Consider the following 17,420-nt stretch of genomic DNA (forward strand, 5'->3'; position numbering starts at 1 on the left):
GGGTCCGGGGCGCGAGGGGGGGGTCGGGGGCGCGAGGGGGGGGTCGGGGGGCGGGGGGGGGGGTCGGGGGTGCGAGGGGGGGGTCGGGGTGCGAGGGGGGGTCGGGGCTGCGAGGGGGGGGGTCGGGGGTGCGAGGGAGGGGTCGGGCGTGCGAGGGGGTCGGGGGTGCGAGGGGGGGTCGGGGGTGCGAGGGGGGGTCGGGGGTGCGAGGGGGGGTCGGGGGTGCGAGGGGGGGGTCGGGGGTGCGAGGGGGGGTCAGGGGTGCGAGGGGGGGTCAGGGGTGCGAGGGGGGGTCAGGGGTGCGGGGTCAGGGGTGCGAGGGGGGGTCAGGGGTGCGAGGGGGGTCAGGGGTGCGAGGGGGGGGTCAGGGGTGCGAGGGGGGGGGTCGGGGGTGCGAGGGGGGGGTCGGGGGTGCGAGGGGGGGGTCGGGGGTGCGAGGGGGGGGTCGGGGGTGCGAGGGGGGGGTCGGGGGTGCGAGGGGGGGTCGGGGGTGCAAGGGGGGGGTCGGGGGTGCGAGGGGGGGTCGGGGGTGCGAGGGGGGGGGTCGGGGTCGCGAGGGGGGGGGTCGGGGTCGCGAAGGGGGGGTCGGGGGTGCGAGGGGGGGGTCGGGGGTGCGAGGGGGGGGACGCGGGTGCGAGGGGGGGGTCGGGGGTGCGAGGGGGGGGTCGGGGGTGCGAGGGGGGGTCGGGGGTGCGAGGGGGGGGTCGGGGGTGCGAGGGGGGGGTCGGGGGTGCGAGGGGGGGGTCGGGGGTGCGAGGGGGGGGTCGGGGGTGCGAGGGGGGGTTCGGGTCTGTGAGGGCTGGCAGTCTATTTCATGCTCTATTTCTTAAACAAAATCTCGACAGTGCCACTGCAGTGAGGCAGGCTTTCCACCCAGCCTGCCTCTGTACTCATTCTGGGGTCACCACAACTTCTATAACACCTGGTCTCAGCATGGCACGTGCCAGGGACCCGGGATTAATTCCCGGCTTGGGTCACTGTCTGTGCGGAGTCTGCACGTTCTCCCCGTGTCTGCGTGGGTTTCCTCCGAGTGCTCCGGTTTCTTCCCACAGTCTGAAAGACGTGCTGGTTAGGTTGATTGGCCATGCTAAATTCTCCCTCAGTGTACCCGAACAGGCGCCGGAGTGTGGCGACTCGGGGACTTTCACAGTAACTTCACTGCAGTGTTAATGTAAGCCTACCTGTGACACTAATAAATAAACTTTAAAACTTCCACCTGTATCTTTTGGGACACTTTACCCCGGGTTCGGTTTGCGAAGCCGGGAATTGTCCTGACTCTGCGCTCTTGACCCAGGGAACAAAACACCAGCCCTTAGAATCGCTGCTTATTGCATTCACCAGGATTTGTAATCAGGGGCCAGATTTATACCGACGCATTTGACAAAGTGCCTTTTGTGCTTGATGGAACTCTTTCCAGCATCCTACCAGGCAGTGTATTCCAAATCCTAACCACTCATTGCAGAAAGAAGTGTTCCCTCATGTTGCCTCTGGTTGTTTTGACAATCGCGTTTGTTTTGCTACTGGGTGAAGTGCCACCTGCGATGGGTGTTATAGGAAGCAGATGAAAAATAACAGAGCGAGTGTTTGACACAGGATTGTATAAAACTGCAATCCCCACTTCTCACTAAGGCAGGCTTGTGCAGCCAGAGAGCTGGATGCGGCCCTCAAAGACCCTCTTTGCGGCCCTTTGGAGCCAGTTTTCAAATTGCCAGCCAAACAGGTACGTTTGAATGGAAGAATCTGCATTGAGCTCCTCCTCCAATCACGGGCTTTCTTTGCCATGTTTGCTGCAGATAGTGAACCTGTCAGCAATAAATGTGAGAGAGAACAAATCTGTGATAGGAGCAGCAGTTTGGGGCTCAGGGAGAAGGGGGTGCCCAGGCCGAGGGGGCGCCCAGGTGCAGGGGGTGCAGGGCAGCAGAGGGGCCAGGGAGTCAGCCCCCAACCCCCCCTCACACCCAAACCCCCTCATATCCCCCAACACCCCCCACATTCCCCAATGCCCCCCTCATACCCCCCCAACACCACCCAACCAGGGAGTCGCTGGCTCCTGGAGTGGAGTGGGTAGATAGCCAGGCTTATGGACATGAACTCTCACTCTCAGGATTCTCACTGACCCTCACACACTATCATGCACTCTCCAGAGGGTGAGGACGACTGATGAGGACAGAGCCTGGAGCGAGTCAGAAACACACACTCTCCTTTTTACACCACAATGGTCATCTTTATTTATTACACCTTGGGCTATTTTGCTCAGCAAGTTGCTTCTTTTCATACTTGATTGATGTTTATTGTTGTGCCAACCTATGGGGGGACGATTCTCCCATCCCGCAGCGGACTGGAAAACCCGAGCGGAGGCCATTTAGCGGCGCCGTCAGCTCCGTGCCAGAAATCGGCGTGGAGCTGCATAGTTCATCTAAATACACATTTGACTCTATTTTACATCCCATTAGTGGGCCCGGGACTGAAGTCTCTGTGCCCGCTAGCACCTCCTCCCCGCCAGGAGGGTTTCACTCCAGTGGGGTTTACAATAGCTCCCCACTTGCGGGGAGCTGATGGCCCGACCCCACTGGAGTGAAGGGGGGCCATCGATGTTCCCCAGAGAGTCGGGGGTAAGGGGGTGCCCACTGGGCATTGCCACCTTGGCAGTGCCAGCCTGGCCCCCTGGCACTGCGCAAGGGGCAAAGCTGCAATGCCCAAGGGGCACCTTTGCACTGCCCACCAGACATTGGGCAGTGCCAAGGGGGGCAGGGCCTAAAGGGGGCGCAATTGGTGGGGGGTCCTGCTGCCACTCTGCCAGGAGGGGGGAGTCCAGCAATGGGGACGGGGGTGCGGGGGAAATTGGGAGATCGACGCAGACTAGCGGCGGATGTTGAGATTGGCCTGTACAGGCTCGTGGAGCCAGCGATTGGGCCATGGGGCGGCTCGGAGGGGCAGTGATGGCGGGCTGCTGTGCTGGCCAGAGGTCGAGTTGGCCAGCGATTGGGAGGCTGGCAGTGCGGGGCTACTGCGCATGCGCCGATCTCACCACTGACAGATCGGCACGTGCACAGTGGCTCGCTCAGCGCTATGCTGCCGGCCTCTCCAGCGGGAATAGGCCCCACACACCGATTGTTGGAGTGATTTACGCTGAGGCACTCTGCAGTGCACAGAGTGTGCGAGATTCTTTTTGAAAATCCCGCTGAAAAAAAAAGCAGCAAAATTTGCTCATTGGCCCCTTGAGTGAGAAAAAGTTTAAAATGTGCCCCACAGGTGAAAAGGTTGGACGAAGGCCCCCGTCCCTGGAAGGACAGTCGGTCTAGTTGGTCTTCAAAAGGGTGGATATAAAATACACAGATACAAAAGAACAGCAAGTGATAATCATAGAAGAAGCGCATAAATAGATCAATATACTGTACTAATGTCACATTTCCAACGGATTTCTGTGACATTATGACCAAACATCCAAACATTTGCAGGATGCAAAATAACATCGTCCTCTGAAAGTCAAAGATAGGAGTTCTCCGACCTCACCCTGGGATTTTCCAGTCCCGCTGCAACGAATGAAAATTTGGCTGGGCGCCAAATTCTTCGTTCTCGCTGGCAGCGGTTGCGAGGGAGCCGGGAATTCCAACGCAAGCCCTCAAACCGTCCTAGCCAATTCTGACAAGAAGATTTCGTTTTCCCGAACTGAAAATGAAGAATCTGTAACAGCAAGAATGATAGAATCCTACATTGCAGGAGGCGGCTATTCGGCCCATCGAGTCTGCACTGACCACAATCCCACCCAGACCCTATCCCCATAGCCCCATATATTTACCCTAGCTCATCCCCCTGACACGGGGCAATTTATCATGGCCAATCAACCTAACCCGCACATCTTTGGACTGTGGGAGGAAACCGGAGCACCCGGAGGAATCCCACGCAGACACGGGGAGAATATGCAGACTCCGCACAGACAGTGACCCAAGCCGGGAATCGAACCCGGGTCCCTGGCGCTGTGAGGCAGCAGTGCCAACCACTGTGCCACCATGCCGCCCGTGATCCACTGTAATAAGCCCACTGCTGCACTGAACATCAAAGTCTCTGATGCACAGTTGAGGAGTGGACGTTTGCCATTTCAACTGAAAAATTTGGGAGCTAAGCAACAGCATCAGATCAAAGATATTGCCATAAGAGAACATCTTTTATTGAGAGGCAGTTACAGCTACTGCAGTTGCAGACAACATTTGCAGAAAAGGCTTGGACTGAGTTGTACGATTATGGAGGGAAATTAAATAGATTATGCTCAGTAAAATCTGGCTCTGAAAGGTGGTGGGAACGGAACTACTCCAGTCGAGGCCTGGAATTCAGAACTCCCACTGGAACAGAACGGTCACAAGAAGTCAGGGTTGCCTGAAGGCAAACGTCTCTCCCGAACGGGCAGCAAAGCTCATTAAACAGGACTCACAGCCTTCCAGCTCTCGCTGCCTACAACTGCACATCTCCAGAAAGAGGAGGCTGTCACTCTGACAGGAGCTGTACAGCAATCCGAGAACAAACTCTCTGCTTTCAAAGGCATCACGCAAAAGCCAAAGCACACATATGTAGGGAACTAGCACTGCACCCTCCAGAGTATTACTCCAGCTGGTACACAAATACATTTAGGCAGCTCATTCACAACAGGAATCACTGCACTGCCCCAGAGTCTTTAGTTCCTCGGTTTCCCAGGCTTTAGGTAATGTTTCTGTAGTTAAAGCTACAGACGTCACATTAGCTGCCATTCCATTGTAGATATGTGCTGATTGTAGAGGTTCTTGTTTTAAAGTTTATTTATTAGTAACAAGTAGGCTTACATTAACATTGCAACGGAGTTACTGTGAAAATCCCCTAGTCGTCACACTCCGGCGCCTGTTCGGGTACACTGAGTGGGAATTTAGCATGGCCAATCCACCTAACCAGCATGTCTTTCGGACTGTGGGAGGAAATTACTTTCAGAAAGTGTTTGACAAAGTCCCGCAGAAGAGATTATCGTGCAAGATTAACGCGCATGGGATTGGGGGAAGTGTATTGAGATGGATAGAAAACTGGTTTACAGAGGGGAAACAAAGAGTCGGAATTAATGGGTGCTTTTCAAATTGGCAGGCAGTAACTAGTGGGGTGCCACAGGGATCAGTGCTGGGACCCCAGCTATTCACAATATATATTAATGATTTGGATGAGGGAACAAAATGTAACATCTCAAAGTTTGCAAATGATACCAAGTTGGGTGGGAGGGTGAACTGTGATGAGGATGCAGAGATCCTTCAGAATGATCTGGACAGGTTGGGTGAGTGGGCAAATCAATGGCAGATGCAGTATAATTTGGATAAATGTGAGCTTATTCACTTTGAAAGCAAAAACAAGGCGGCAGATTGCTACCTGAATGGCTGTAAATTGGGAGAGGGGAGTGTGTAGCAGGACCTGGGTGTTCTTGTGCACCAGTCACTGAAGGTAAGCATGCAGGTGCAGCAGGCGGTAAAGAAGGCAAATGGCATGTTGGCCTTCATTGTGAGAGGTTTCGAGTACAGGAGCAGGGATGTGTTGTTGCAATTATACAGGCCTTGGTGAGGCCACATCTAGAGTATTGTGTGCAGTTTTGGTCTCCTTTTCTGAGGAAGGATGTTCTTGCTCTTGAGGGAGTGCAGCGAAGGTTTACCAAGCTGATTCCAGGGATGGTGGGACTGATGTATGAGGAGAGATTGACTAGGTTAGGATTGTTTTTGCTGGAGTTCAAATGAATGAGGAGGAATCTCATAGAGACTTATAAAATTCTAACAGGACTAGACAGGGTAGATACAGGGAAGATGTTCCCGATGGTGGGGGAATCCAGAACCAGGGGTCACAGTCTGAGGATTCAGGGTAGACCATTTAGGACAGAGGTGAGGAGACATTTCTTCACCAAAGAGTGGTGGAATTCATGATAGTTGATGCCAAAACATTGAATGTATTCAACAGGTGGTTGGATATAGCATTTGGAGCGAATGGGATCAAAGGTTACGGGGAGAAAGCAGGATTAGGCTATTGAGTTGAATGATCAGCCATGATCGTGATGAATGGCGGAGCAGGCTCGAAGGGCCAAATAGCCCCCAAAAGCTCTCATCTTCTATGTTTCTATGAAACTGCAGCACCCGGGGAGAACGTACAGACTCTGCACAGACAGTGACCCAAGCCGGGAATCGAACCCGGGTCCCTGGCACTGTGAGGAAATAACCACTGTACCACCATGCCAGATGGAGATAGAACTGTGCTCCCCTGCACCCAAATTTACATGGGAATTGTATTTAACTTTGCAATTTTAATTGTCTTATAAAAGGAAATTTCTGTATCCTTGCCACTTTATCTCTTTTTATCAATAATGGATAATCAAACACCCAGTGTATTCATTAGAATTAATTCACTGAAATGTTCTGCTCAGCTAGTGCTTTGAAGTCTCATATAAAATCCATCTGAATACTAAATTGACTGGATTAACAAAGACAAGGGTAGCTTTCATTAATGCAGCACCGTCCGTGTATAATTGTCCCAAAGTGTTCTACAGATAGGCTGATAGAAAAACGATGTTAAACAAGAGAAGGGAAATTCAGGAGAGGTGACCAAAAGGTTGGCCGACGAGGGATTTCAAAGATGGAGAATGAGGTGGAGAGGCGGCGGGGAAGGGGACAGAGAGAGACTTCCAGTCAGCTGAAGGCATGACTGACAATGTTGGGGTGAGGGAGGCAGAGGAAGAATGTGGAAGAGGATGGAGTCAGAGCAACTCAGGGCTGGAAAAGACAGAGTGGGCAAAACCTGGTGTGAATTTAAAAAGGTGAGAATGAGGATTTTAAACCGGATTATCAGCCACATCCTAGTTACAGAATTCTAAATCGAACAAAATAATTCAGAGCAGATCCTAAAATGTTCCTATAGTCGGATGGAAAGTAGACTTAAAGGATGAATTCATAGAATCATAGAAATCATGCAAACCCTACAGTGCAGAAGGAAGCCATTCGGCCCATCGAGTCTACACCGACAACAATCCCAACTTGGCCTCACCCCCGTAACCCCACATATTTACACCGCTAATCCCTCTAACCTATGTATCCTGGGACATTAAGTGGCAATTTAGCATAGCCAAAGCACCTAACCCGCATATCTTTGGAATGTGGGAGGAAACCAGAGCACCCGGAGAAAACCTATGCAGACACGGGGAGAATGTACAAATTCCACACAGGCAGTGACCCCAAGCCGGGAATCGAACCCAGCTCCCTGGAGCTGTGAGGCAGCAGTGCTAACCACTGCACCACCATGCCACCCATCAATTGTATTGAGTTGAATTATTATAAAATCATAGAATCCCTACAGTGTCGAAGGAGGCCATTCAGCCCATCAAGTCCGCATCAACTCTCCGGCAAAGTATCTTACCCAGACCCGCATTCTGCCCTATCCCTGTAACCCCACTCATTTATACCGCTAATCTCCCTAATCTACACATCCTGGGACACTAAGGGTCAATTTAGCATGGCCAATCCACCTAACTGGCACATCTTTGGACTGCGGGAGGAAACCCGAGTGCTCGGAGGAAACCCGCGCAGACACGGGGAGAACATGCAGATTCCGTACAGTCACCCGAGGCAGGAATTGAACCTACATCCCTGGCGCTCTGAGGCACCAGTGGTAAAATCCTACAATTAAGGGTGAGAAAGTGGACATTGAGTCCTTCTTTGTGTTTGCTATATGCTCTAAATCCAATGGTAAACAGCATGGCTGTAAACTACGCCAAGAATTGAAAGTGAATTTGAAATGGTAAAACATATTGCCCATCACCTCCTTTGGTCCTAACTACAACTCTAGACTTTTATTCCTATTGCTAATGACTTCTGTCCCATAGAACCATGGAAAATTACAGCTCAGAAACAGGCCTTTTGGCCCTTCTCGTCTGTGCCGAACCATTTTTTGCCTAGTCCCACTGACCTGCACTTGGACCATATCCCTCCACACCCCTCTCATCCATGAACCCGTCCAAGTTTTTCTTAAATGTTAAAAGTGACCCCGCATTTACCACTTTATCCGGCAGCTCATTCCACACTCCCACCACTCTCTGCGTGAAGAAGCCCCCCCCTAATATTCCCTTTAAACTTTTCTCCTTTCACCCTTAACCCATGCCCTCTGGTTTTTTTCTCCCCTAGCCTCAGCGGAAAAAGCCTGCTTGCATTCACTCTATCTATACCCATCAAAATCTTATACACCTCTATCAAATCTCCCCTCAATCTTCTACGCTCCAGGGAATAAAGTCCCAACCTATTCAATCTCTCTCTGTAACTCAGCTTCTCAAGTCCCGGCAACATCCTTGTGAACCTTCTATGCATTCTTTCAACCTTATTTACATCCTTCCTGTAACTAGGTGACCAAAACTGTACACAATACTCCAAATTCAGCCTCTCCAATGCCTTATATAACCTTGATGTGGAGATGCCGGCGTTGGACTGGGGTAAACACAGTAAGAAGTTTAACAACACCAGGTTAAAGTCCAACCTGTTGGACTTTAACCTGGTGTTGTTAAACTTCTTATTATATAACCTTACCATAACACTCCAACTTTTATACTCGATACTCCGATTTATAAAGGCCAATGTACCAAAGGCACTCTTTACGACCCTATCCACCTGTGACGTCACTTTTAGGGAATTCTGTACCTGTATTCCCAGATCCCTCTGTTCAACTGCACTCTTCAGAGTCCTACCATTTACCCTGTACGTTCTACTTTGGTTTGTCCTTCCAATGTGCAATATCTCACACTTGTCTGCGTTAAATTCCATTTGCCATTTTTCAGCCCATTTTTCTAGCTGGTCCAAAGGGGCGGCCCATTTTTCTAGCTGGTCCAAAGGGGCGGCACGGTAGCACAGTGGTTAGCACTGCTGCTTCACAGCTCCAGGGTTCCGGGTTCGATTCCCGGCTCGGGTCACTGTCTGTGTGGAGTTTGCACATTCTCCTCGTGTCTGCGTGGGTTTCCTCCGGGGTGCTCCGGTTTCCTCCCACAGTCCAAAGATGTGCAGGTTAGGTTGATTGGCCAGGTTAAAAATTGCCCCTTAGAGTCCTGAGATGTGTAGGTTAGAGGGATTAGTGGGTAAATATGTGGGGGTAGGGCCTGGGTGGGATTGTGGTCGGTGCAGACTCGATGGGCCGAATGGCCTCCTTCTGCACTGTAGGGTTTCTATGATTCTATGATTCTTCTATGAAATCCCTCTGCAAGTTTTGAAAACCTTCCTCACTGTCCACTACACCTCCAATCTTTGTATCATCAGCAAACTTGATCCAATTTACCACATTATCATCCAGATCATTGATATAGATGACAAACAACAATGGACCCAACACCGATCCCTGCGGCACACCACTAGTCGCAGGCTTCCACTCAGAGAAGCAATCCTCCACAACCACTCTCTGGCTTCTTCTATTGAGCCAGTTTCTAATCCAATTTACCACCTCCCCATGTATACCTAGCGACTGAACCTTCCTAACTAACCTCCCATGAGGGACCTTGTCAAAGGCCTTGCTGAAATCCAGGTAGACAACATCCACCGCCTTCCCTTCATCCACTTTCCTGGTAACCTCCTCGAAAAACTCTAATAGATTGGTCAAACATGACCTACCATGCACAAAGCCATGTTGACTCTTCCTAATAAGTCCCTGTCTATCCAAATATTTGTAGATCCTAACCCTTATCACACCTTCCAATAACTTTCCCACCACTGACGTCAAAGTTACTGGCCTATAATTTCCCGGATTTCTTTTGGAACCTTTTTTAAACAACGGAACAACACGAGCCACCCTCCAATCATCCGGCACCTCCCCCGTGAATACTGACATTTTAAATATGTCTGACAGGGCCCCTGCAAGTTCAACACTAGCTTCCCTCAAGGTCCGTGGGAATACCCTGTCTGGTCCTGGGGATTTATCCACTCGGATTTGCCTCAAGACAGCGAGCACCTCCTCCCCATTAATCTGTAAAGGTTCCATGACCTCCCTACCTGTTTGCCCTATTTCTGTAGACTCCATGCCCGTTTTCTCAGTAAATACGGATGCAAAAAACCCATTTAGTATCTCCCCCATCTCTTTTGGTTCCATACACAGTCTACCACTCTGGTCTTCTAGAGGACCAATTTTATCCCTCACTATCCTTTTGTTCCTAACATACCTATAGAAGCTCTTTGGATTTTCCTTCACTCTGTCTGCCAAAGCAACCTCATGTCTTCTTTTAGCCCTCCTGATTTCCCTCTTAAGTAGCTTCTTGCACTTTTTATACTCCTCGAGCATCTGATCTGTTCCTTGCTGCCTGTACATTTCATACAACTCTCTCTTCCTCTTAATCAGTGTTACAATCTCCCTCGAGAACCAAGGTTCCTTATTCCTATTTACTTTGCCTTTAATCCTGACAGGAACATACATCCTTACCAGAGAACAGCCTGTGCCAATCCACACTTCCCAGATCCCTTCTCATTTAATCAAATTTGGCCTTTTTCCAGTTCAGAACTTCAACCCGAGGACCAGATCTATCCTTATCCATGATCAGGTTGAAACTAATGGCATTATGATCACTGGATCCAAAGTGTTCCCTCACACTCACATCCATCACCTGCCCTAACTCATTTCCCAATAGGAGATCCAATATCACATCCTCTCTAGTTGGCACCTCTATATACTGATGTAGAAAATTCTCTTGAACACATTTTACAAACTCTACCCCGTCTAAACCTTTAACAGTATGCGAGTCCCAATCTATATGTGGAAAATTAAAATCCCCTACTATCACAACTTTGTGTTTCTTGCAGTTGTCAGCTATCTCTCCGCTGATTTGCTCCTCCAATTCTCGCTGACTATTGGGTGGTCTATAATACAAGCCCATTAATGTGGTCATACCTTTCCTGTTTCTCAGCTCCACCCATAGGGCCTCTGTAGACAAGCTCCCTAATCTATCCTGCCTGAGTACCGCTGTAACATTTTCCCTGACCAACAATGCCACCCCCCCACCTTTTATCCCTCTGCCTCTGTCCCGCCTGAAACATTGGAACCCTGGAACATTGAGCTGCCGGTCCTGCCCCTCCTGTAGCCAAGTTTCACTAATGGCTATAATGTCATATTTCCATGTGTCTATCCACGCCTTCAGCTCTTTGTAATGTCTTTGTGATGTCCCTTTGTACGGAGGAAAAGATGGCCTCTTTAAAAATATATATATATACATATATATATGCCAAACACTCAAGCTTTGTAATGTACTATGTGCATACAAGTAGTTTTTTTTTCCCTCACAAGCATAGGTCCACATTAAATCCTCGGAAGTAGAATATAGACTGAATTAGACAGGTCGCCCTTTTTTAATGGATATCCATCTTTTTTTTTCCTGGGTGATTAGAACTCTCCCCCATCTACTTTAATAAAAAAAGATTATTTTACCAACAAACTTGAAACACGGTGTTGTATTTACTGTACCGAAACAGGCCAGTCAACACCATAGATCCATGGCACTGTTTATGCTCAACACAAGCCTCCCTCCCACCCTACTTCACCTAACCCCATCACAGCATCGATGATATCTTTGCAGGACAAAAACACTGCTGCTTACACATGGAGTTCAAGTACCCAACTGAACTAGTCTAATCCGGTTTTGTTTCATGTACATACATGCACAAATGGCCACAAGAGGTTGCTATTACACACCTCAATGCAAAAGACACACAATGTTTAAAACCTCCTTTCTTGACCCAAGCTTTCAGAACCATTATGACCTGAGTCTGAGAAGAAGCTGTCTCCAACAACGACCATGGCCTTCAATTGAATTTTCCACTTGTCAGTCAGTCTGACTCCGACTCAGACCTAAGCTGGTTTCAGCCATAACTTTTGTTTGAGTGACTATTGGTACTCTACTCGTATCCCAGCTATCCAATTTATCAGACTCACTTGATTCTTCCCAGCTTCCTTCTTCTTCATGAACCCATGAAGGTAATACATGATTTACACGTACAAACCTAGCCTTTCCACCACCAAACGCCTTGACCAAACATGTGTGAGGACCACATATTTCCATGACTCTTCCTGGGTAGTCAATTCAACCATTTATGATAATAGAAGGCAGAAGTTTGGAAGAAATTAAACTTCCTGTTCTAGAACAAGGGAAGGTTAGTGCTGTTTTCCACCATGCACTATGATGCTGGTGCAGGACAATACTGGAATCTCCTGTACTGAATGGAAGCAACCATCTTGCACAGCATTTTCTAGTTGGTTCCACAAAGGGCATTCTGGTGAAAGCATACAAAGAGCAGTTGATAGATTTTGGGAGCTACCTTATCATGCTAGAAGGATTGCATTGTTTGGCATACAGCCAGTGACATCGGACATTGAGATTTGTGAAGAGAAATCCAAAATTGCCCCAGCGGTAAGATGGCATTGTGCCACAATACAGTAGTTCTAAAAAGATGTCTCGAGAATCTGAAGTTGTTGAGGCAAAATTACAAGCGTTGTTAGAGATATCCTTGTAATTCAAGTACCACTTGAACTGGTTTACTCCAGTTTTGTTTTATATACATACACAGGAGGGTGCTATTACAACAGCCCTCTTTTCCTAGCTCTCTCACATGTTATCCAGCTTATCCTTTAATGCATTTACCTTAAGTCACAGGATTTGCACTTTACACAAGAAATATATACACACAGGAAATTTCCGCAAAAAGACCTTGTCAAACCACTGGGCTCTCAAGTATGCTGGAAATACTGGTGACTTGGAGTTTGGTTTTATAGCATCCAGTAGTATTGTCTTTATAAAGGGGTATAACAAGTTGTTTACCTGGGAATGCATTAATATCGATGACAGCATGTTGGCCAGTCTGGTTATTGATGATTACATCAATGCCAAAGAGGGATATGCCAAGTGCTTCACGAAGTGTCCTGGATATTTTTCTGATGACTTCATCGCTTGGGGGTCTGAAGACACCTTCCACTACATCGAGCTGGAAAGAGCACAAACACCCAGGCTTGTGTGTTAGTCAATAGAAGACAAAATCTCAGATTTTCCTGACACAGTTATAAACTAAGCACATGTCACACTTTTACAATAACAGGGAATGTTTTAATCAATCACTTAAACAAGCAACTATTTTTATTATGCGATACGTCATGTCCCACTATATTTGGAACTTTAGACCAATTGCTATATTTAAAGAACTGACCACAAAGACTACAAAAAGATGGCCGCCCTAGGATCACCTGACTTCTCTTGCGGATTGAAACCAGTCCCCAGTCTCAGCGCTGCTGTATCAATGGCCAGAATTTTACCACCCTGCCCGCCACGGGAATTGGAGCGGGCGAGGGGCGCACCATGGGAAGGTCCATTGACCTCGGGTGTGATTTTACGGTTTCGGGGCGAGTAAGACCGTAAAATCCCACCCATTGTCTTTCCTGTAACCAACTCAAAAGGGTATTATCAGTTGAACGGGTCTTTCAAATACAAAAGACATTGGCCGTTCCAAACTCTCAAGCACCACAATTCAGGATGTGTAATCAACCTAACTGCCCACCTATTTTGGAAAAGGATTCTCAAATTGACAAGTTACACGGTGAGAGCCATACTTTCTGTTTGCTTTTAAAAACATTAGAAGCTGGTATACAGATTTTGACCGAAAGGCATTGAACCAGCTACATGTGATCCAAGCAGCCAACCATAAACAACAATATCTTGAATGCTGGAGGAGGATTCTCCCTTCCCCCTAAGCTAATCCAACATCAAGTTCGCCTGAGAACTAATCTCCTGGAAATTCAACAGCAAGAAACTGTGCAACTTACAAAGAGTCCGCTGCTTTACAAGGCCCTCACTTTGACCAAAGCATCAATTCATCTAAGAAACTTCAGGCCTGCCACAAAGGAGACTGAGCTGATTCTAAGTTGTAACCATATTGTTTGATGCAAGAAAAAAACCTTTTCACACAATGAGTGGTTCGGGTCCGGAATGCACTGCCTGGAAGTGTGGTGGAGGCAGGTTCAATTGAGGCATTCAAGAGGGCATTGGATGATTACTTGAATAGAAATAACGTGCAGGGGCGTGGGAAAAAAGCAGGGGAGTGGAACTAGACCATGATGCTCCTTTGTAGAGCCAGTGCAGGCACGATAGGCCAAATTGCCTCCCTCTGTGATGTAACAATTCTGTAATCCTGTGTTACCTTAGACCATAAGACCATAAGACATAGGAGCGGAAGTAAGGCCATTCGGCCCATCGAGTCCACTCCACCATTCAATCATGGTTGATTTCAACTCCATTTACCCGCTCTCTCCCCATAGCCCTTAATTCCTCGAGAAATCAAGAATTTATCAATTTCTGTCTTGAAGACGCTCAACGTCTCGGCCTCCACAGCCCTCTGTGGCAATGAATTCCACAGACCTACCACTCTCTGGCTGAAGAAATTTCTACTCATCTCTGTTCTAAAGTGACTCCCTTTTATTCTAAGGCTGTGCCCCCGCGTCCTAGTCTCCCCTGCTAATGGAAACAACTTCCCTACATCCATCCTATCTAAGCCTTCATCGAATCTTTGTGTGCGCGAGACAGTGGCAGTGAGATGGGTTAGTGAAAATGCCATGTTTTAAACATCTTAGTAAATGTGTGATTGTAAATAACCTTTATTTTTAAAATTCACCCAACCCTTGCTGCTGAAATTATTTACTTGGGACCATCACTTTGAAGATAAGGCGGCAGATACCCCTTACACATAAAAAAATACTGATCGCGGACGGAAAAAAAAGCATCATGTAACTTCAATCCGTTACATACTCGTGAGACAGCAAGCAGCTGAGTAAGCAAAGCTCAAGGCATCTCAAAATATGCAAAGGTGGTGTAGGAAATTAGGCAGAATCATTGGACAATCCCAGGGACAAAGAACACTTCTGGGCGAAGTATTTTGCCAATTATTCGAATGAAGGGATTCCTTCACTGTTGCTACAGCACTGCGGAATTACCTTCACCAGACTGTGTAATAGCTCAAGGCAGCAGCTCACCACCACCTTCATAGAATCATAGAATCCCTGCAGTGCAGAAGGAGACCATTCGGCCCATCAAGCCTGCACCAATCACAATCCCACCCAGGCCCTGTTCCCATAACCCCCGCTAACCCTCCTGACAATAGGGTCAATTTAGCATGGCCAATCAACGTAACCCACGCATCTTTGGACTGTGGGAGGAAACCTACGCAGGCACGGGGAGAACGTGCAGACTCCACACAGACAGTGACCCGAGGCTGGAATTGAACCCGGGTCCCTGGCGCTGTGAGGCAGTACTGCTAACCACTGTGTCACCGTGCCGCCCTCAAGGGTACCTTCTCAAGGGTAATTAAGGATGGGCAATAAGTGCTAACTTTGGTGGTGGCACCCACATTCCGTGAATTAATAATAAGTTAGAAGCTTTTAATGAGCAGAGTTGTGAGAGATCAGAAACAAATTAAACTACAAGTTGTAAAAATTGACAGCATCGACTGCTTGTGTTGTTTGCATTGAAAGTTATGATCATTTTAATTTCTTGCTTAGCTTTGGCTTCTTTGTATTTGTTTATTTAAATATCCCAAATTTGCTTTTTGCGCGCCCCATTGGTGAGAGTGGAACCAACAGCTCGACCGTACATCAAAACCGTTAAACAGTTCATCTGTTCAAAGCACGTGCCCTGGGCCTCATCCCATTCGGTAACATTTGCACAGTCGAGTGTTCAACAATCCAAAGCAGCAGGTTGGTGATTCAATTCCAGTGCCACCCAAAGGTGGCACAGTGGTTAGCACTGCTGCCTCACAGCGCCAGGGATCCAGGTTCAATTCTGGCCTTGGGTGAGAGCATCTGTGTGGAGTTTGCACGTTCTTCCTGTGTCTGCGTGGGTTTCCTCCCACACTCCAAAGATGTACAGGTTAGGTTGATTGGGCATACTAAATTGCCCTTTAGTTTCAGGGGGATTAGCAGGGTGAATTTGAATCATAGAATCATAGAAACCCTACAGTGCAGAAGGAGGCCATTTGGCCCATCGAGTCTGCACCGACCACAATCCCACCCAGGCCCTACCCCCACATATTTACCCGCTAATCCCTCTAACCTATGCATCTCAGGACTCTAAGGAGCAATCTTTAACCTGGCCAATCAACCTAACCCGCACATCTTTGGACTGTGGGAGGAAACCGGAGCACCCGGAGGAAACCCACGCAGACACGAGGAGAATGTGCAAACTCCACACAGACAGTAACCCGAGCCGGGAATCGAACCCGGGACCCTGGAGCTGTGAAGCAGCAGTGCTAACCACTGTGCTACCGTGCCGCCCTAATTTGTGGGGTTATGGGGATAGGGCCTGGGTGGGATTGTTGTCAGTGCAGGCTCGATGAGCTGAATAGCCTCCTTCTGCATTGTAGGATTCTAGAACCAGTTAATCTAAACACAGCAACACAATCTACATTGGACTAGAATTAAACCATCCCTGTTCAGCAGTTAAGCTCATTATTATCTGGTCATTTTGCTTTTCTGCTAACAGAAGTCTGCCACATCTTTGGAAAGAGAATTTACTGACAAGTCCTTAGCAACCAACAGCAGATTTTGAAAGTAAACATCACAACAGTTTTAATCCCATTATGTTTTGTTTCTGACGCAAACCAGGTGCAGTAAAGCCCATCTCTGATTATCTGTCAGTTTTAAACAACCTTTTCCAAACAATGGTGGAAAACGGTCATCTTTTGGCTTCTCAAACCACCTCGAGTCTGCAGGCAGCCAAGGTCGGAACAACAAATTAATGTAAGGGGCTGGAGTGTCAGTAATGGAGAAATGGCTTCCATTCCACACTAGAACAAGAGCAAAATCCTTAACTGATTCTATAATCACGGGGAAGGCACTGTTATGTGGAATGTCAGCCTGACCCAGCACATACACTCGCTCAGTTGCTTACCCAGTAGTTTGGCCAAGCGATCTGAAAAGTGTAAGCCTGATCCCTGCAGGCCCTCACCGTTACTGCCTGGCTTACAATTCACAGGTCAAACCAACATTCCTCAGGCCCTGGTGAAGCAGGAACACTCCGGCCACTTGTACCTTCAGCTCCATTGGAAAGTTCTTTGATAGTTGCAGTGCCAAAAACCAAACCAATCTTCCATCCATTGACACTGTCTACACCTCCCGCTGCCTCGGCAAAGCTACCAGCATAATTAAGGACCTCACGCACCCCGGACATTTTCTCTTCCACCTTCTTCCGTCGGGGAAAAGATACATAAGTCTGAGGTCACGTAACAATCAACTATCCTAGCTATGACTGTAACACTGCATTCTGCACTCTCTCGTTTCCTTCTCTATGAACAGTATGCTCTGTCTGTACAGTGCGCAGGAAACAATACTTTTCACTGTATGTTAATACATGTGACAATAATAAATCAAATCGTCATTTTCTT

General features: G+C 48.3%; 1 protein-coding gene across 1 annotated transcript in view; it reads right to left on the reverse strand.

The window, feature by feature from the left end:
- itpk1a (inositol-tetrakisphosphate 1-kinase a) overlaps positions 1–17,420 on the reverse strand; it is a 215,620-nt gene that overhangs the window by 4,852 nt on the left and 193,348 nt on the right. Inside the window, exon 10 of the mRNA XM_078234263.1 lies at positions 12,818–12,980. Within this exon, the coding sequence (XP_078090389.1) occupies positions 12,818–12,980 (163 nt within the window). The remainder of the gene's footprint in view (positions 1–12,817; positions 12,981–17,420) is intronic.

This window comes from Mustelus asterias, chromosome 18 (assembly GCF_964213995.1).
Source record: "Mustelus asterias chromosome 18, sMusAst1.hap1.1, whole genome shotgun sequence".
Taxonomy (NCBI): domain Eukaryota; kingdom Metazoa; phylum Chordata; class Chondrichthyes; order Carcharhiniformes; family Triakidae; genus Mustelus; species Mustelus asterias.